We start from the raw sequence: 23142 nt of genomic DNA on the forward strand, positions 1-23142 counted from the left end.
TATAAAAAAACATCAACTAAAATTAGATTGCACTGTTGTGCGTTGGCTGCCAAATATTTGAATTGATAAAAGGAACAACTTTAGATTCTAAAATAAACTGTTTCTATTTTCGAAACAGCGAGAACAAAGCGCATTTGTATACGGATGGACTCCAATAAAATGACAGGAACGGTCAACTTACAGGAACAGTTCCTCCAAAAACTCTAATTCTGTTACGTCATTAGAAGCCTAACAGATGTGGTCACTTTACCGTGGCTGTTTCATATTTCTAAAATTACACATTTAAATTTTGGGTGAACTATTCTTTCTGAGCAGCAGGTCTCAGTGGTGTTAGAAAGCATTAGAAAGCTTGAGTTCCATGGACAGAACACCTACAGTGAAACATCTCCCTCTACTGGATAACTGGATTCAAACCATGACGTCTTAAGGTTTACTGTTCTTCATTTTCCCTTTAGGGTCCCAGGTGATGGGAATCCACTCTACGCTGTGTTTATGTCACTGAATAAAGATACTTCAAACTTCTTTGTTGCCCTGCCGTTTCTTTATTTTATGCCTGCATAAATGAGAAATAAATGTAAACATGATTTTTTTGTGGCTTTCTCCTTTGCACATTCGATGGCTTGTTGAGCGAGCTATTTTATATACGAAAGCACATTGAGTTAAAGGGATAGTTCACTTTAAAATTAAAATTCTGTCATCATTTACTCACCCTCAAGTTGTTTCAAACCTGTATTAATTTATTTCTTCTGCTGAACACAAAGAAAGATATTTTGAAGAATGTCAGTAACCAAACAGTAGTCTGTACCCATTGACTTCCATAGTAGGAAAAAAAAATACTATGGAAGTCAATGGGTACAGACTACTGTTTGGTTACTGACATTCTTCAAAATATCTTTCTTTGTGTTCAGCAGAAGAAATAAATTAATACAGGTTTGAAACAACTTGAGGGTGAGTAAATGATGACAGAATTTTAATTTTAAAGTGAACTATCCCTTTAAGGCGAGACACTACAGGTGAACAGGGTAAAAATTTGAAATAATAGATATCACCATAAAACTTCCTCAGTTGATTACACAAGTATATCAAAAAATGTATTACAAGTTGTTGAAATTTGTATGTTTAATTATGCAAAATAGGCATTATCTCATTAAATATGCGCAATTTTGCGTATATTTTCGGTAGATAGATCTGAACATATGATAAAGCCAGGTGCAAAATTATTTTTTCATTTTGTTTATACACAAGATGAAAAAAGAATTTCAGAGGGATTTCAGGATATATGCTTTCATTACCTAGGAAATCAAAATATACTGTCCAAAGCCTTAAAAATATCAAGTTTCGCCATATTTATTTGATTAAAATGTCACATAAATCAGGCCAGCAAATGATTTATTAACAAATCCCTCTGAAATATCTTCAGAATACTGCTAAGTGTATAACTTTGGTGTACATAGGTGCTACATAGGCTGAGATGTTTCTGGAGAACGACAAAAAAAAAACATTGTTTCCTCCTTCATATGTAAATCTTGTGTTTGCAAAAGACCACTGAAAAACTAACGAATCCCAACATAACACAGACTGTGACGTTACAGTCAGGATCATTAATATTTACGTCCCCAAAATGTATATATTTCAGCCCATGTTCTAGGCCAGGCAGTAAAGTGGACCTGCACAGCCGAATCACTAGAAGTTCTGCAGGTATTGTGAAAAAGCAAGCAAGGACAATAGCGAAAATGGCAGATCATGGATATAAATGTTTTGGTTACAGGCTGTGCTGGGGATGTGAGCACTTTTCATACCCTTCCCACAGAACAAAACTGTCAACAGGCATGGTTGATGTGTATCTACAACAGGATACCGCACCATTTTAAGTTGTTAGTTTGCTCTGTCCATTTCACCACTGACAGTTTTTCTAACCTGGGACAATATCAAGCAGGCTTTCGCTCAGTGTTTGATACTGAAGGAGGGGGCAATTCCAACTATATTGCCATTACAACCCCTACCGCAAGCAGTAAGTAACGTTAGTGATTTTATCCACTTCTTGACTGTTAAAGCCATTTCAGTTCAAATCGAAAGTTTCTTAGTGAGCTAAGAACATTAACGATAATTTACCCTTTGAACTCAATATAACGTTCTCAGTACAGTAACATTAACCTTAGCTAACTAGCAAGCTCCAAGTAACATATACAAGCATATATAACTCAATAGTATGACGACCTATTTACACAGGTTAATATTATTTCCAGCCTGTGCTGTCATATAAATACAAGCAATCTACAAAATACAACTGTAGATACCCTTTTGTCGGGTAGTATTATAATTTATCCTATATTTCATCAACAACACATAACTCAGGAGCAAACTAGGTTAGTTTGGTTGCTTACAGATAGCTCACTCGCCTCTTCTAGCTAATGTGACTTTCTCCACCACTTAAGTTAAAACTATTGTCATTTGACAATGCATCTAGTCAATTTAATAAAATATTTTTCTGTTTGAGAACTGAAGTATGATTATTTTGCAAGTTTATATTTCATAGTACATCACAGATCCTGTGTACAAATCTGTGAAACAGCCAATCAGAGCAGAGCTCAACATTATTATGCATGACCCTTTCAAATAAGGTAATAACAGTTAATTCTAGGGACAAATCCTAGGGTTGTAAATGGACATTTAATTTAGTTATAATAATAATATATTATTATTATTATTATATACATTTTGGCATTAATAAATTACAATAGGACTATATTATTATTATTATTATCATCAAAGTTTGCTTTGAAACCATACAGGCTGTAATACTTGACAGAGCTATAACTTATTTTTAACTTTATAAATTGTATATCGCAATTCGACTTCTTTTAACTATAATTTAACTCTAACACAGCTAAATATCCACAACAGTATGATAAAGCCAACACAAATATTGAACAATACTCTGATAAAGAGAACTACTCATGCTCTCCTTGAACACAAGAGGGCATAATAGTATCAGAAATAAATTACTCTACAGCTACAGCATATCTGATGGTGTTTGCATGGTAAAAACCATCTCATCTTTATATTCCACATTCAAAATTCTAATTTAAATAGCACTGTGCATTTTAGGCAGCTATTTTCACTTCAAAATTATAATTTAAAATAGCACTGTGAATTTTAGGCAGCTATTTTTACCTATCACCTGAAACATAAGGGGACAATTTTCACTAGCAGTTTATTAATGACCATTATTGGATTGCAGGATGAATCACTGCACAAGTTCAGAATTTTCGTGAAATGCTTAAAAAAATAAGACCTTTAGACACCTCAAAATCCATCCTGTTTCCGCTGTTATCTCTTAGCACCATCGCAAACACGTTTGATAGCTCTGTGGAAGGTGTGGAAGACCAAAACAAGGCATTGCATTCCCTTATATATCACAGATAATAGAGTTTGCTTTGCACAATTACTTTTCTCCCTCCACCTTTCCCCAGAGCATCATCTCCTCTGTCCACCAAAACCCAAAACTCCTCATCTAATATCAGACCCTTGAAGCAAACTTCCTTTATACAATCCGTTTTAACGTGAAAATGCTTGACTTATTTCTGCTGTCACCTTGGAAATGTTTAGGGAGCTTGTCCTCACCAGAGAGTAACCTTTGGGATCCAACGACTGATGTCTTGGTCATACAGGTTGTTTTTCTATCGCAGGCCTCGGCAGGGATTATTGTCTCCTTATGCATCTCGCAGTTTTGGCACGGCTAATATTTTGGCTGCGTGTCAGATCTGCTTCTGTTATTCAACTTTCTGAGCCTCACAGTGCCTAGCGTGAACGACTGACACAGTTGTTTCATGTAATACTGTCAGACACTCGTGACAGGCTCCAAGGGTAAATGCAAAAGTCGAGATATTGACAGCTCTTTTACACACCCATTAAAAATGCAAAACGACACACCTGCCAAGGGACATGCAGCTGTAATTGCAAAAACATTTGCTGTCTTAAAATAGGACGACTTACAAAATATGGTGCCAATATGGCTGAAAATATGCTCCTATTTCCACACAAAAAGAAGATCATAGGCATATTGTTCAAGCTGCTTTTTCTTTCATACTGAGAAGCTCAGAAGACATTGAAGTCATATTGACCAATTGTATGATTCTTTTTATTGTGCTTTTTTGTTCATTCTGGAGCTGTGAAGCATTAACCATCATGTTGCAAGGAAAATTGCAGCACAGTCGCTGTCTAAAATCTAATAAAAGGGTAAGTAAACGATGACAATATTTTCATTTTTGGGTGAACGGTTGCTTTAAGAGCTGCCCTGTAAAGAATTGTGTCAAAGAAAATTCCTAATGTGAAGGAAAGAAGTGTTAGAGCAACTAAGTGAATCGTGAAATGTTTAGGAATAAAATAATTGAACTGTAAGTTCAAATAGGTCTCACTTTTTTATGCTTTTGTCACATTTAACAGGGGGTTGAGTCATATTCTAGACCAAAATTATTATGCTTTTGAATGTCGATCTCCATGCAGTGCTCAATACAAAATGCATTAGTAATCAAAATATTCATAGACAGGAGCTTTTTTTCACAGCAAGATATGAGCCTTAATGCAATCAAAGTGACAAATTAAGATGACAGTTAAGACCAAGGCAGTCTTTATGTTAATTCACACGGTGGAAGTGTACTTGAAAAAATAAGCTTCACTACAGCCAACAATAAGGTAATGGATGTTTAGGGTGGAAAAATGTTCTCTCACACAAAAATAAAATAAAAGGTTAGTCTCCTTAATGGAATGACCCAGATATGTCAGCAGAACAGGAACAACAGCCCTGCACCCTGCAGAAATACCTAAACGCTACATAACAGACAGCAGCAGGGTTCACTGTGACCTTGTGACCTCATCGGGATGAGACAGCCACAGGAGGAATTACAAAACATCAAAAACTGAAAAAGTTTCTCATTAGACACCATGTTCATATGCAATATAATCCTTTATTTATTATTATTAATAATAATAATAATAAAAAAACATTAAAATAAAAGATATATTTTTCTCAATGTAAATACTGTCCCCTTTACCCTTTAATCAAATCAATGAATCAGTAAATAAACTATTTATTTTTATATTTGTCCCTTAAAAAAATTTTTTTATTGAATAGAGGCCTTTATACGGACTTTAAAAAACACACACATACATTAAAACATGTTTCTTAACATGTAACATGCCATCTATTTATTTATATCATGACAACTCTGAAGATTTTTAGAATGGTAATGGATATGACAATGTTAATGTATTTGGTCTTGGCGGAATAGATCTGCTACGCTGCTGCTGATGATTATTGCTGTTGTTGTAAATTATTCCTGCTGCTGCTGATTATTGATGCTGGTGCAGAGCAATTACAGGAACTTGCTACTGCCAATACAAACGCCGATATGCTGCTGCGAGTACAAATAGTATCAATTACCCATAGCAGATCTATACAGGTGGAGCTGGGGATGGGGAAGGTTCAGTGTTTTAGACGAACTCTCAAAGCACACTGTAAACTGCTACAGTGAATGGTAACCAGCCATTTAGATGTTGAGTAGCAAGCTCATTGGCTGCAGATGCGACTTGAACCAATCAGCTTGTGCCAAGCAGTTAACGCTGTATAAATCATCAGCTTGCGTTAGGGACCCATCAGCCTGCGCCATCTAGAGTTTCATGACAGAACTAGACATGTAAAATACATCAGAATAAATCTAGAAATAATTTCAGAAAAAAATAGGAAGGTATAAGATTTCAAAACATACAAATACCCTGACTGGCCCCTGATTGGTTAAAACAGCATTCCACCCCTGAAATATTAATGCATTTGCTTGGATACTCATAAGCAAAATGCAACAAAATTCAGATTATGTAAATGTAGCCAATGCTCTTTTTTTCTCTCCAAGATTTCAATGTGTTTCTACATTAGCTCTCTTGCACTAATTTCTTGGCCCAGGCATTTGTCCACTCAAAATGAACAGTTGTCTAATCTTTCTTGCTGCTCCACAATCAAGAATTGGTGTTTTGGAATTTCAAGGTTTGGCACATGGTCAGTTTGGAGCATGAAGATGGGGCCAATGACAGAGCTCTACCAGAAGAGAAACAGGTCACGTTTTACCCAGGGAGGTGTGTATAACCCATGGGGCAAGAACTCCTAAAATAGACTAACGGCCTCCACTGTAATCATCATTCAGAACACATGCAGCAATGGCCTTCATTCTGTCCCACTCATTGACCAAGAACGCATGAACACAGATTGCAGAACTAGGGGTTACATCTCTCATTTGCTATTGATAGGCTTTTGCCCATTTCTTCACAATTAATATTTAATAAAATGCACATACTTGTCTTAATAATAGTATAGGGATGCACCGAATGTTTGGCAACCAAAATTATTCAGCCGAAAATATTTTAAAAAGCACTTTCGGTGTTTGGCCGAATAAGTGAAAAGACCAAATAAATTTTACCGAACAATGACGTTTTAGATGACGTGATCAAATGGCACGTATACCAGCATAGAGTGAGAGGCAGCGGCGCGCAGCTCACGCTTTATGAATCCAGCAAACATGTCGTCAGTAAGGAAGCGTTTTAAAGTGTCCGAGAAAGATGCAAGAATTACCGTTTGCAGACCCTGTTCTGCTGAATTGTCGAGGGGTGCATCTGCAAAAACTAAGGCTAGCACTATTTAGTGTAATTCAAGTAAGCGGGGAGATCAAATCAGGTGTGTTTAACAAGAATCTTCAAAAAGAGTATCAAGTTATAAATCATGCGCAGTAAGTTGTGAAAAAATAACTCTGATGTTGTATCGGGCTGAATCACGCTCACCAGAAGCGCTCTCTCAGACAGCGCGCAATCCCAAATTCACTTCTCTTGGTAAAATAGTAGGTTTACGTATATAGCACCCACCGCACTAGCCATCATTTTTAATCGAAGGAGACGAAGGTGTGTTATCCAAGCATTAATTGCAAGGAAAACTCCCTTGCGAGCGGCCACTTGAGGTGTTTCTGTATGTTTCTTTCTCCCATCTGCTTCCAAGTCTTGACAAATTGCGGCATTTATTTGTTGTTTAGAATCCAGTATTCCCGTAATTATTTTGTCTCTTATGAGAACTGTCTCATCTTCTGTCCAAACATACGTGCCTTCTTTAAAGTCCCCGTGAACCGGAAGTTGCAAACGACTTATCTCCAGTGTTGTGGCGTATTTCCACGTGAAACGGAATATTAAACAGGGCAGGGTTTTACTTTAGCGCTCCTCCTCTCCATCTCTGCTCATAGCAGACTAACAGTTTGAGGGAAGTGGTAAAGCGTTGTCAACCCAAGCCATCAAACCTACGTCATCAGAAAAGGAACGCCATTCCAGACCGGAAGTAACTTTTCAGATTCTGATTAAAGATTACCACGGCAAAAACAATTTTTCTGTGTATTAACTTGCATGGATTAATTGTTCACCACAAGACTAGTAATATGCGCTAACAAAGTAAATAGGGTAATTTTGATTTCATGTCAACTTTAAAGAATGATCGACTTTTACATAGGCCATGTGACCTGTAAATGCGTAGAAACTTTACATTGTACTTTTGCAAAATATTCCTTTTTCAAATTGTCTGAAAAACCACCTAATGCGAGCGTAAAAAACTTTTTTTGCGATATATGGGAGTTTTTGTAAAATTGACGTTTCCATTGGGCGTAATTTCAATTTGCAATTTGCGCAATTTGAAGGGTAATGGAAATGCAGCTAGAGAAATCGATTTTCAAAATAATAATTTTGAAATAATATTATGCATTTAATAAAGCATTAAAAATAATAAAAATATAACACTCGTTACATCTTTATTGTTTTAAGATCATATAAAATGTTAATAATTATTATTTTGTATAAAAGTTTAAATAAACCATTTTATTTTAATATAAAAAAATATTTGTGTCATTTTTTAGACTAATTTTAGGACAAAGAAAACGGAGTCAAATAAATGACAGAAAAGGTGAACAACAGTAGCATAAATATCTGCCACCGACGGTGAATTGAATGTGAGGGTATATATGTAATATCCTTTTATCTGATGTCCTGTGATCTATTCCTTACCCTTTCTGAACACATGGATGTGTCTGCAGGGCTGCAGAGCTGAAAGATTCCCCCTTCAGGGGGTCTGACACTTCAAGGAGATGGGAAAACCAGGGAGGCTAGCAGTGAAGTTGGCCTATCACTTCCCTGGAAGCCATTTCTTCAAAAGCCTTTAGGAGTCACCACAACAAACAGCCGCAGAAGCCAATAACAGCCCGATAAAAACGAAAACTCAACAACAACAAAACTTCATGCTTCACTGTGGGTTCATTTCCTTCTAAACAATGAAGCAATCTATTAGTCACCAACCTGATTTACGACACCAATATGGGCCAAATGTAAAACTAAATATTTTAGAGTTTTTGAGGCACGTCTATTTTGCCTACCCCCCTGGCATGAAGCAATATTAAACTTCATGTCCAGCAATTAATCTCATATACACCCACGTTTCAATGAGACACAGAGGCTGTGTATTGCCAAAATCTCCAGTAGGGTCCTTTTACGCAGCCAAGCAAAATTGACAAAAAAAGACATTTGTGCTTTAATAAAGCAAGACAAACTGAAGTAAAAGACATTTCATTGCAATGCTCTCTTCCAGTGAACAATTCTGCGAGCCACACCACCTGACATAAATTAGGATGTCAACATACAAGGAAACAACATAAAGGAGTCTCTATTTGTGTCTTTCAAAGAATGGTCTGGAACTTTCAAACCATGACATCTCATTAGGGTAGTGAATCCAGTACAGCAGAACTGTCAGACAGCCCTTTATTGCACAGGAGGGACCTTCAGTTCCATTTATTTACATACATATTAATTCCTTTATATTTCAAATTCTGATATATTTTAATAGGATATATTATGCAACATATATATTGGAGATACCCTAGATACTGTTGCAGATCTCTAGGGGAGCAAGAACGAATAAACAAGACAGAGGATTCCTGAACGAATCAGCACTCCAAAGAAAGCTCAGGATGCACATTGACAAGGTAATTGGTCATCAGGGAAGGAGAGGAAAGAATTGTTCAAGAAAGGGCAGAGAGGAAAACAGCAAAAAAAGTAGCAAATTGGCCATTTTTGTGTGTAAAAGATGGTGAACATTTAATTCTGATGTTCTCTTGCTTCACTTAATGCCACTTTACAATTTTAGTTTGCAAATCAGTCTATTCTCATTTATATATTTATCTAAAGCATTGACTATGTATAAATAATAATAACAGAAACATTTTATATATATATATATATACATAATTATGTGTGTATGAATGTAAAATTTATGTATATACATATATACAATCAACTATAAACCTTCTGCTATTATTTTACCAATACCTTCATAACAAAACAGAGGTTTCATGATATTTGAATGCTACAAAAGTGATGTTGGTGGATGTCTTGAGGACTTAAGTCTATGTAAAAGTATGGATGATTTAAATAGGAAACTGACACTGTATATATTCATACACAAACAGTTACTAAGACGTAGCCTACATACTGTACAATGGGGTCCAAAGGTATCAGAGTACTTTGAAAATGCTTGAATTTTTCTAAAACAATATATCTATAAATATATTAATATATATATCTATATAGTATATTGACATAACTAAATATATCAATATCTAAAATATATATATATATTTCAATGTGAGTGGAAAGTTGAAATGAAAAAAAATCAATATTAAATTTCAGAATTTCTCCTTTTAATGACTAGAGCTGCATGAACTCCACATGATGTGTAACCTGATGATCACCGTATCCAGGATTATTAGAGAATGATCTAAAGAGCAACGTGTGGTTAAATGGAAGAACATCTGACCATCTGTACAAAGTTCACATGGTTAATGTCTCAAATTTGATTATTTGATTAGTGACCTAGAAATATTTCTTCTTCTATTCATGTTGTAACATTTCTTAGTATTTTGGAACATTTAAAACAGACTTTCCATTGATTTCCATGGTTAAATTAGATTTTAAATCCTGTTTTTCAATGTGTTCTGAGACCATGGGATGATGGGAACCACTGCATTTTGCGTCAAAATAGGCGGAAGAGACTGTCAAGCTTTCAAATGTTCTGCACGTAAAACATATCATACATCCATTTTATTATTACACAGAATATTATTGAAGTAAACTTACACAGTTCTAATCCTGACAGAACTATTCTTAATTGACAAAATGACTGCATACAGATAAAACGGTATCGAAAGTAGGATATATTAAACTAGGGATGCACCGATATTAAAATGTTGGGCGATACGATAACCGATCATTCTTTATATTTAAAAGCTGATAACCGATATATTGCCTGATAATTCTAAATCCAAATTGCGCACATCTGAAGTGTCTCAGCTGAAGGAAATAATACATTATTTATCAGCTTTAATATATTGGCCAAATTTTCTTATACAGTAGGGCCGATAGCAATAACATAAAAAATGTATATATATCGGCCAATATACCGATATGGTGGCCGATATATCATGCATCCCTATAATAAACAAACTACTTTGTACTTGTAGCGCACTTAGTTAAACCACACATCCGACGAGTGTGGTTTCTTGGAAATCTTGTACATACACAGAAAATATCTTTCTTGCATGTTAAAAAATAAGGTATTTCTTTCCAAACAGAAAATAAAAGAATATTGAATCAAATTAGGTTAAATATTTCAAGAGAGTTAGCAATGGTATGTTTAGGGTTAGGGGTTGGTTAGGACAATATATCAATTACATTTAAATAAACAACTAAATCTTTCCTGACGATGAATAATACAAATACAGAATTTAATATAAAACAGAACATATCAAATAACAAACTGCTAGTAATAAGGTCCTAGGAAACTACACCCTTCTCGGAACACATAACACAATGAAAAAAAATAATAATAATGATTTGACTAAGCCTTTTAAAGTAAAAATATACATGTTAGGGTAACAGTCCTATTTTCTAAATAAATCAGTATTGTAATTGCCAAAAACATTGTCTACCTCACACCTCTCTGTGACATTCCATTATGCTTTAGGCGAAGGTGACCGCTGAGGCGAACGGTGCAGGCAGCCAAGCAACCAATCAGAAAGCAGCTTCTCTTGAGGTGTCCCCCAAGTAATCCCGTACAACATTACCTTGAGCAAAAGTAAAAGATCTCATTCTGTTGCATTACGACGCTCAAATGGGCATGTCTATGTGTGTTTGCTCAAAATATGCTTTGTTCTGACACCAAGGTTTCTTTTCCTACACAGTCAAGCTGTTATCTTTGCTTTGACGTTGAATGAATATTAATTTGCAAATGAAATTAAATAATTTCAGCAATTTCAGATTTGGTGAACTAATTTTCTCTGGTATGTTTCATTTTTACCTTTCTTGAGGCTCCTATATTAGGTGTGTGGGTTTCTTAGACCATGCAGGAGATTTTGTATTCCTTTATAAATTGCATGAAGCACAGGCTACACAAACAATAAGCATACAGATCTCAAATATATTGCATTTCAGTCACTAGTCCTGTCACTAGTCCAGTCCTGAGCCAAGATGATGTATGTTCTCTTTTGTTGCCAGGGAAAGCAGAATAGTAAGCCTAGCGTGAGTCATAAACACAGGTACAGGTAGTCTAACCCCTGGGATCAGAGCATTGAGCTTAAGAGAACGGACATAATCCTCCAGAGGTGTCGTGTAACACCAACTCAAAACCTGGGAGAGAAAAGAACATGATTGCAAGCATTTGGTTCAAAAACGTCAGTATGGTTAAAAAAACATTTATTCCTAATAGCAGTATGGTGGTATATACAGTAGAAATGTGCCAACTATGTCAGCTATACTGGTTTATAAAATGGCATACCATAATCAGACCATCTGTCTATCGATCTATCTATCTGTTTGTCAATCTATCTATCATCCATCTATAATTTTTTAAGAGATTTCTTATGCTCACCAAGGCTGCATTTATTTGCTCAAAACAGTAGGCTAATATTGTGAAATATTAATACAATTTAAAATAACTTTCTAAAATGTAATTTATTCTTTTGATGTCCAAACTAAATTTCCAGCAGCCATTACTCACCATGAATCATTCTAATAATAAGAATCCTTATAATACCCAATTTGGTGCTCAAGAAATATTTATTGCTATTATCAGTGTTGAAAACAGTTGCGCTGCTTAATATTTTTGTGGAAACCATGATACATTTTCTCAAATTCTTTGATGAATAGAAATTTCAAAAGAACAGCATTCCTTTGAAATCTCTTCACTGTTACTTTTAATCAATTTAATGCATCCTTGCCAAATAAAAGTATTAATTTCTCTCAAAAGGAAAAATAAAAGTAGTGTGTGATATATTTATTTATTTATTTATATATATATATATATATATATATATATATATATATATATATATATATATATATATAAAACTTTTAAAAAATCTTTAAATATTCAAGCCAGTATACAAAAACATTACTAGATGGAAATTTTTTGTCATACCACCCACCCCTACCTCAGAGAATCAAAATAATTAGTATGTGTACTCTCACCCAAAATAAACATTTGTGAAGAAAGATAAGTCAACTAAGTTTCCATAAAACTGAGAATTGTGGGAGGGGTGACCAGCATACGTAAAAACTAGAGCAGCATTGGTTCCCCTGAGCGCCACTGTCCTCCTAATTTCTGACATATATTTCTTTTCAGCGCCACAGACCCCCCGAAGCCTGTTTTTTATGACTAATAGTGTCATGTTTGTTTCTGCAGACCATGGGAGTGAAATTTGTCCTTTTAGGAGAAGTGGGTTAGATTAGGGCTGCTCGAATATGGAAAAAATCATAATCACGATTATTTTGGTCAGTATTGAAATCACGATTATTTAACATGACTTTGGGAACGTGTTGTTTTTATTAAAAAGACACCTTTCAACAATTCTTTAAAAAAAATGTGAACATTTATTGTACTTTTTGAACTATTAAAATAAATAATATAACATAATACTTCAATAAGTACATGTATTTTAATAATTCCCGCAGGTCTACCATTTATAATGCGGGAAATTCCCTGCAAACATTGATTCACTTTAGCAAGTAGATTGTATGAGTAGCCTAAATGAATCCACAGAGATTATAAAATCAAATCAATAATTAAAAAAAATTCTCCAAGACACAATTTCACAAACCGTATGAGTTCTTCTCTCTCTCGGTCTCTTAAAATGGGTTGGACAAGGCAAGCGTCGAAACTACACTCTCGCATTTAGGAGTCAGGAAATGACGGAATTGTCACTTGCACAATCGGGCCAGCATTGCATTTGCACCATAACTAATTAAAGTTGATAATTTTCACTTCTTTTTAAGTCTTATCAGTTTAAACATTCAAGCTGAGAGAGGTTATGGCTTTAATTTTTTACTCGATTGTACTATTTTGGTGATCGTTGGGAGCCAAAATCGGAAATAATCGAAATTCAATGAATTGCACAACCCTAGGTAAGATTCATAAAATACAGTACTTTACTGATTCTTCTGCAGAATCATTTAGGAGGAAACGGGTCATATTTACATTTGAAAAGGGCAGCATATAGGTTCTGCATTGAAATAAGCCTCGGTGTGAAGATGTGAATTGAAACCATTGGAAATGATGGACTCACCAAAAATTATGATATTCCCATGACCGAAACCATAGGCCTAGACCTGGCTTTTTTTATTTACCATGCATTTACAGATTTTTCACGTTAGCACAGTTTGATTCACCACATCTGAATTCAATGTGAACACCGATTCTTGCCGCACATAAATCAAACCCGCCATGGGAGAAAACCTATCCCTGTGTTTATTGATAGAATGAATGCTCCACCAGTGACAACACTCTTCATCACGGGTGAACGCCTCGGTGGCCAGGCATCAGTTATCGCTGCAATCAAATCTGAAGTGTATTACAGAACTTAGACTAACAGAGAATACAAATTTAACAGTATTGATCTGTATTGATGGCAGCTAACAAACTGTAAGGGATGATGATGCCATTTAATCTGCTCTGTGTTAAGACTGGGTATTGAAGCTACACATATTCACCATTTAAAAGCTTGGGTCAGTAAGATTTTTAATTTTAATATGTTTATTCAGCAAGGATTCTTTAAAGTGATCAAAAGTGACAGACGGATGGACGGGACTTATTTGAAAAACATCTTACAGACCCAAAACCTTTGAACGGTAGTGAAACTTACTAATGCCTTTTAAGTTTAAAAAGTTGAATAACTCTCAACATTCTCATACTCCAACGTTTTTTAAAACAACATGTACTGTACATGTACACATTAGATAGACATTGCATTTTAAGATACACTGATCAGTTCATAGATTTTCTGGAAATCAAACATGCCCAGAAACAAAATTCACAACAACAACAAAAAAATGCTGGCCAATCATTAGCTAAATAAACAAACTAGCCAAAGTAAACCTAAGTAAACCCTAGTCACCAGGAGCACTCAGGATTTAAAGCAACTGGATCCTTTGTTGCTTTGTCTGCGTATAGAGGCAGTTCTGCACCATGGTGCACATCAGGTCTCTGAGGGATTTGTGTGTGTGTGTGTGTGTGTGTGTGTGTGTGTGTGTGTGTGTGTGTGTGTGTGTGTGTGTGTGTGTGTGTGTGTGTGTGTGTGTGTGTGTGTGTGTGTGTGTGTGTGTGTGTGTACACAAAACAGAGACAACAACTGAGACTACTTTAGAAAACAAATCTATGCTGTCTGACAGGCAGAATATCTGCACTATAAAGATGTCACTGAGAGACCGTATGGGGAAAAAAAAGACAAATTAGCATGGCGAATTAATCTCACCATGATGACACAATCTTTCCCGTCCCCAATCATTAGCTAATCAGACAAGGGCCAGATTTACTAAACAGGGCAAATTAGCGTGAGAGCGCAATCCCATAAAAGCCCCGATGGGAGTGGAAAGTTCTGCACGTGATCTACTGAAATTAAAGAACACAGACACAGCCGGATAATTTCCATAATAATCAATGCAATCTACCAAAAGCAGAGCAAATTAGGATCTGGTTTAAGACGTGCTTTTTTGGGGGGCGGTAAATAATGGCGCAAACACCAGTAAATTGACTAGCGCAAACCTTAGTAAATCATCTTGCATGATTCATTTAATTACTCTTCCATAAATTTCACATCTGAAAGGGAACCTCCTACAAATGATATGCAATAAGGTCAGCCGCAAACATTACTGTCCATGCCTTTTCAGCGCTAATTTTTCACTGCGTGTCTTTAGTAAATCCTGATGGTAGTTTAACGGCAAAAGAGGGTTTGTGTTGGCGGCGCAAGCTGTTAGTAAATCTGGCCCTAAGTGTCACAACTTACTGTCACAACGCTCTTCATTAATAACATCATTCATGAACTATGCTGAACTATGCTGTCCGAGGGGTCTAATGTAACAGCGCTCACACAGCAGCGCAGCAAACACGTTCACATCTCAGGTGTTTCCACGGACCAGTGCGACAATGAGCTCTTGGGATCAGCCGGCAGACATGTGCACAGTGTTTGCAGGTATTGGATCCTTTCGAGTCAGTCCCTTAGTGCAATGCACAAAGGAGGCAATAAGCAGAAAGGTCCAGTCATAATTAACAAAAAGACCTTCTTACACATCCCTAAAAAACAAATCAAAACGAGCATAGCACAATTTACAATCCATTTTACGTCCTTTAAATGATTCTTGAGAGAAAAATGGCATTCAAATCAGATCTAATATCATCAAAAAGCATTTCATACATTAAAAGGTAAATGCAATGAACGTTGCAAGTCTAAATTCCTAGTCAAGCAGGCACAGATTTGTTCCCTAAATGTTGCTATTTTTGTCCAAGCAACTAAAAATGTATATAATATATTAGCTTGAAGCTGCTCACATTCAGCCGCTGATCTTAAATATCATTCTACAAACACTGAGACCAATTTGCTCAGCAAGAAAAAGTGGCCCTGGATATTAAAATTGTAATAACATTCACAAAAGTGAGTTATACAGTCTGGTCGTGGTCTAAATGTGCGGGGTTGAATTTCACCCCCTCCACGAGTATCATAGGAAATCCATGTACAGTAATGAGAAAGTGGATTTAAATTGACCTGATGAAGCAATTATCTGTCTAAAGTATAGGACTTACTTTTCTTCCATTTGTGTTTATACTGAACACAACACTTACGTCGGGTTTAAGACACAAAATGTATTTGTTTTTGCATACATTGTGTAATAAAACTTATAAATGGTTTAGAGAGGAAGGAGGGGGCATTGAGGAAAAAGGACCGAAGAAGGGTAAAACCAATGAACATTTCCAACGTCTGTCAAGGTGAATTATATGACCTTTACTACTGTTTATCTAAGGGTGGGTTCACACTTATGGTTCGGTTCTCTTGGTTCTTTTGATCCGGACCATAAAAAAAATTAACCTCTTTAGCCCTGGTCCGCTTAGCGTTCACATTGGCATTTTTAACACCGAACCTACCGAACCTAAAGGCATAGGGATAGGTTCACAACCTGATTGGTTAGCTTTTATTACATAATATATACTGTATATTTCATGACGGAGCATACCGAACAGCCAAAACCAAGCTATGTTAAATGTGCGTAGCCTACACATGATGGTTTTTGACCAGCTGAAAACTCGTGAAGAGCTTATAAAATGTGTGAAGGAGTCTAAACAGCGGCAGGAATCACTCCGTCACACACACAAACGAAGCAAAAACAGGTATGCTTGAGAATTCTGTCCTTTTTAGAGTCGCATCTTGCAACATCATGTCCCGTTTTTGGTTTGTTTACATGCCTTTGGTCCGTGTTGCTTACATATTTCATACTGCACCAGAGTTTTTTTGGAATCGTCCCAAATAATCAAATTAATGAACTGAACCAAATTAATCGAACCAAACATGCCAAGTGTGAACAAGGTAAGTATGTACAGTAAGTGGCAATGTGAGGACAAAACAAAAATACATAAGGTAAGGATATATTTCATTGCTTTGACTGAAAGGTATGAAATCTGTGACTAATGATCTATTATTAGCTTGATTCAAGGGTCTCTGCATATTTCTGCCTGTAACTAAGGCTCTCTGATAAACACTCGTTTTCCTTTAGGGAATATTTGAACCATTGGTCTCCTCTTGCCAAGTACTAGACCAACAGGGACTGGATGTGAACGTCTGGCGTTCCGCTTGCAATGAATTAGCCTGTGATGGGTGTAAACAGTCTTATTTCTCATTCGGTAAAATGAAGAAGGAGCCGTGAAGGACAGCAGTTCTCCAGAGGGCTCTCCAGAGAGCAATAGACGTGAAAAGTACTTATGCACGAACTCATCAGGAGAAGCCATGACACATGCTCTGGGCTAATTAGAAATATTGATTATAATTACCTGAGCATTCGACTTTTTGCTTGGCCATTTGCTAACCTGTTTGTACTTTAACTACAGGCCATTTATACTTAAACCAATTTATGTAATATTCTGACCCATATCTGTGTCAGTCCGTTCTGCAATCCATGTTCCAATACTGTGTCCTAACCAGCAAGAATACAGCAACAAACCTAATTTTTTTCCAGACTGAAAGCAAAAATGCCATAACAAAAATCAGCGCCAGCCAATTAGAAATGCATGTGGATGAATTACCACTTTCACTCACAAAGCAGCACTGCATGGTGTAAAGCACATACCTTGTACCTGCATAACTTATGTGATGCATCTCAAGATGGCATCCTATTTACAATTTTTTTTTGTCCAAGTTTGCATAATCTCATAATTAAAATTAAGACATTCATAATCAACCATTTAGATTTATATACTTTTTTTAAACATTAAGGCCCTGTGACGTCAAAATAAGGCAAATATTATGTACTCAAAAGCTAACAAAATTAAATTATTAACTTAGCAGATACACAATTTAAAACATGCAATCTTTCTCTGCTACGAAAACGAACAAAATGTTAGCCTATATTCCTCTGCCAAAATACCAACTGTAAAAGTAAATCAAGTTTCACAGTTTTGAAGTAAACAAAAGACTTGAATATTTATAACTATGTATATTTGTTTCACTGAATTATGTAGCCTATATTATAGGTTAATTTGATAAGCAATTTCATGAGGTTATATTATAATCTATATGTAGGCTACACATTAGAATTAAGGAAATAGAATACATTTTCTACTAGCCTACATACAACCCGTTCAAAGTATTTATAAAGTGGCCTAGGCCTTTTTTTCTTTCTTTTTTTTTGGCTTGAACATGATGGGGAAATCATAGTCTTACCGTTTAAGTCCTTGAAAGGATGATGGCCATGACATTCTGGACTTTTTCAAACCGGGACGGTTACCGGTGTCCACGGCATATGTCCGGTCCATAGTCCTGGGTTTCAGGTACTTTTCCGTGTCGGAAAAGCCTCTCTGTCTCACTCGATAGTTCTTGCGCGAGCCGAAAGAGTTCTGGATCTGAAGAGGAACCGGGTTCTGTTGCCTCCAGAGATGTTTTGGGGCATTATCGGTACCGGGAGAAGGCAAAGTTGATACATCGCTTCCCGCGTCCATTCTTGCAGTTGTATCCACTCGCTAAAATTCGTTAATCTATTTTGTGACAGAATTATTGCAACTAGCTTTGGCGCGAATTGTCCAAAAAATGGATAACATTAATAAGAACGCATGGTGTAAAGTACACTATTAGTGCTATTTCCAAGAAGACAACAATATTCTACCTGAATTCTGCAAATGCATAACAGAAAAGTCTTTCTTTTTTTTGTACACTATACTGTATTGACATCTGGTCCAATATTTCATCGTCTACTCTAGACATAGCTGCTCGCTTCTATCATAATCATTGTCCATAATAGCACAAAACTCCGCTTGTCCCGTCGAATTGCTTCCCAAATAAACCAGCCAATCTTCGCGGTCCATGCAACAATAATAAGCATCCCAGTTTCGCGGCTCGACTGGACGGATAATGCTTCCAAGTGCGTCCTCTCACTCTCATGTGCACTTCACAGAAGTGATGCTGGGAGGAGATCGATATTTATTCAGCACCGGTTGACTGACAGCTCAGGGGGAGGAGCCTAATGCTCTTTGCACAATGCGGGAAACAACTTTGGGAAGACAAAACACCTTATTTATTCGTGCTAGTCAGTCAAATGACTACGACATTATGGCTATACATTATATACATACAGTAACGTTACTAGTCAAATTTGGAAACATTAAAAAATATGTTTTTTTTAAACTCTATTATGCTCACCAAGGCTGCATTTATTTAATCAAAAAATACAGTAAAAACAGTAGCATTGTGAAAGATTATAACAAATGAAAATAACTGTTTTAAAATGTAATTTATTCATGTGATTGTAAAGATGAATTTTCAGCATCATTACTCCAGCCTTAGTGTCACATGATTCTTCAGAAATCATTCTAATATGCTGATTTAAATGCCCAGGTAACATTTTTTATTATTATCAATGTTATCATCACTGTTGAAAACGATTTTCTGATGAATAGAAAAGTCAATGAACAGCATAAAAATGTATTTATTAAATGTATTAAAGCCGTTATTAAATATAAATATTTTGTAACATTATAAATTGTCATAATTTATTGTCACCATCTATTGTCTTGGTTGTCACCTCTGATCAATTTAATTCATCCTTGATGAATAAAAGTTAATTTCTCAAATTTGTCTTACCACAAATGTTTGAAAGGTATTTTTTCCACAAAAATGTTAAGCTAAAACTGTTTTCAACATCGATAATAATATTTTTTTAATAGGCCTATATTGAAATAGAAAACAAAAATGTTTTTAAATTGCAATAATATCTCACAATATTACTGTTTAGTTAATTTTTTGATTAAATAAACACAGCCTTGGTGAGCAGAAGAGACCTCTGACAAAAATGTTTAAAAAAAATTAACATTTCCAAACTTTTGACAGCTACTGTGTATGCATTTCATATATATGTAAATGCAAACTTAGATTATAACTAATCCTTTTAGTTTGTACTTTACCATTACAAATTTAAATGCAAATATATAATAATCTATAATATATTTAGTTTTTTTTTTATGTAGTTCTTCAATACAAATATAAAATATAAATGTACTTCTGCGTCAAACTCACACCGTAGCTACGTCACTGTATGTGGCGCGCGTACCCTTCGGCGTACCCTGACGTGCACCTCTTCAAAAATGTAACAACGCGTCAATTCTACGCGGACGCAAGCGTTGTGATTGGTCTGCTAGAACCCCTCCCTCGGGTTTCACATGCTCCCTCTGCATGTGTAATTGCACGTCAACGTGGACAACAACGCAGAAGTATACATGAAAACCAACGCGTAGTCTATAGCGTAGAGGCTCCGGCGTAGGTCCGACACAGAAGTATAAATCAGCCTCAAGTCTCCTGATAGGTCATCATACACTTAGGTTTCCTCACATGTGCTGAGCAGTACTGACAGCAGCCTTTAGGTGTTGATTCAACCTGAGCGTCCGATAATCACCTAACAACCACACAGAATCCTGAAGTTACAAGCATGAAATTACTTTTGACAGCAAATCTGTTTTTGAGCCTTCTCTCTTTCATCGAAGATAATTTTTTACTCAAATACAATGCAAGTCAACCCTCAGTTCAGGCACTAAAACAAAAGCCTTAGAATGACTGTCCTGCATATGACACAGCAATGACAGGAAGGCAATTCAAAGACAAGTGTGTGTAATAGAGAGGTGTCTGATAAAGCACTCTTACCATTAGAGGCAACGGGGGAAAGAAGAATTGAGACAATTTATCCACTAAAGTTGTCATATTAGAATATTCACTGAATTGTAAAGAGGGGAGGCATGACCTTGTGAATTACAGTCTGGCATAAAACAGGAAAATGATGCATACACACAATCAAGACGCAAGGCTTATTCAGAGAAGACGACGCAATTAAATACTGGCCAGTGTGACACTAAAGCAACTACATTACAAGTCGAAATCTTCATTTGTGAATGTCTGAACTTCAAAAATTTCCAGTCTTCACAGTTGAAGACTGAGGCCTCCTGGGGTGTTGAAAAAAAATTATTTACCATAATCAGATGGGGAAAACAAGCCTTGTGCGCATTCATAAAGTCTATGTGCTGTAGACGGGAGCTGACGTTGCGTATCACAGAGCACTTGATTGACAGTCATGTCAGCTAGAGACAGAGAATCTGTCAATCATCCTTTGCTTTAGTTTTAGATGATAATTATGAGAAAGTTGCTAGCTATGATGGAGTTGTCTTCGGTTGATCTGTATTCCTTCTTTGGACCGCTGAACTTGTCCACCATGTTTCATCAAACATCACGAGACTCAAGGCCATGTAAAAAACAAAAACCTAATAAATAAAAATGTGTACATCTTTATAAAAACTAAAATGTCTAACTTAAACTAAAAATGTCAATGTATCCATATGTCATGTTGACAGTGTCTGTTAACACTATGTGCAAATAACCTTATTGGCAGAGGCTCTTTTGAAATTTTGACAAATTTCACTTAGTATAGCATTTCACTTCTATTTACCCTGTGTGAATAGCATCTAACACTATTTGCATTTAGTAACAAAATGCAGTTTGTTGATATTTGCAATCAGTGCAAACGGTCTATACCTGCATAATGATTTTAAGGACATTTCTTATCAACTTCGGTTCAGTGAGGGCCACCCAATTATTTCTCTTTTCTCCAGCAAAATCAGCGGAGAACTTCTGATCTGAAATATTTAATGTACCTAGATGCATTAAAATGTATTTTAAAAAATGATGACACAATATACAAGACATATAGGCTACCGTTTAGAATAACAATCACAATCAAAGTATATCACTGAATTTGACTACAACAAATGTTCTTGTAATAAGTCTCCAAAGCAAGAGGAAATAAACAGATCAAAAGTCCAATTAGCTCCAACACATCTAGATCAGACGATTTCCTCAAACGAAAATTGGCTTTTTAGTTCTGCCAATGTATAAAATCCACTTATAGCAAACAGTGTTGGGGAAAGTTACTTTTAAAAGTAATGTATTACTCCCAAAAAAGTAACTAATTATGTTAGTTACTTTTAATGGAAAGTAATGCATTGCACTACTTTTGGATTACTTTTTCTCCCCTGGCTGAGAATCCCTCTTAAGAGACTCATTTTTAAAAAAAATCATACACACTAATTTAGAATATTATAATATTCTGACCGCTTAGAATATTTCCTGACCCATAGAGCCATGCAAAAATGGCAGTACAAAATATATTGTTTATCCTTTTGATTTTTGAAAATATTTGCACAAATCTATGACCTCATGTTGGTGGTTCTTCTCTTCAGTTCACTCCACTCATCAGGTTAGGGAACTGGGACGGTCATGGCAGAAGCTTCATTTTGTGCTCCGTAACACATTTTTGTGTTGATTTTTGTGTTTGTTTTGGATCGTTGTCCTGATGGAAGATCCAACCACGGCCCATTATAAGATTTCTAGCAGAAGCAGTCAGGTTTTGATTTTTATCTGTTTATATTTGATAGAATCCACAATGCCATGTATCTGAACAAGAAGACCAGGACCTCCAGCAGAAAAATATGCCCACAACATTAAAGATCCAATGGTATATTAAATTGTACACATGAGGTACTTTGTATCCTTGTGTGCGTGCACCAATCCCATCTAGCATGTCTGCTGCCAAAAAGCTATTTTTTTAGTTTCATCTGACCACAGAACCCTGTGCCGTTTGAAGTTCCAGTCGTGTCTGACAACTGAATATGCTGGAGTTTATTTTTGGATGAGTGAGGAGGATTTTTCCTGAAACCCTCCCAAACAACATGTGGGGATGTAGGTTGTTTGATTTTATTTTTGGTAGGCTTTTGACCCCAAGACTCAACTAAACTAGTCTTTGGTCACTCAAACTTTCCTCCTCACCGTGCATTAAGACAATATAGACACACGTCCTCTTCCTGGCAGATTCGTAACATCTTTAGTTGATTGGAACTCCTTAATTATTGCCCTGGTCAAAATGGGGATTTTCAATTATTTAGCCATTTTCTTACAGCCACTTTCTGTAAAGTTACTTTCAATGAAAAGTTAAATTTTTGCAATT

General features: G+C 35.9%; 1 protein-coding gene across 7 annotated transcripts in view; it reads right to left on the minus strand.

Annotated features, from left to right (window-relative positions):
* The window catches only part of pde4d (phosphodiesterase 4D, cAMP-specific), a 126304-nt gene that overhangs the window by 88281 nt on the left and 14881 nt on the right, over positions 1 to 23142 (minus strand). Inside the window, exon 1 of one of the 7 annotated variants that reach the window (XM_079637119.1) lies at positions 18327 to 18681. The exons of the other annotated variants lie outside the window; for them this stretch is intronic. Coding sequence (XP_079493245.1) covers positions 18327 to 18601 — 275 coding nt within the window. The 5' untranslated portion in view covers positions 18602 to 18681. Of the gene's footprint in view, positions 1 to 18326; positions 18682 to 23142 lie in introns of those variants that run through there. 7 annotated transcript variants of the gene reach the window in all.

The sequence above is a fragment of the Phoxinus phoxinus genome, assembly GCF_949152265.1.
Source record: "Phoxinus phoxinus genome assembly, chromosome: 15".
Taxonomy (NCBI): Eukaryota; Metazoa; Chordata; class Actinopteri; order Cypriniformes; family Leuciscidae; genus Phoxinus; species Phoxinus phoxinus.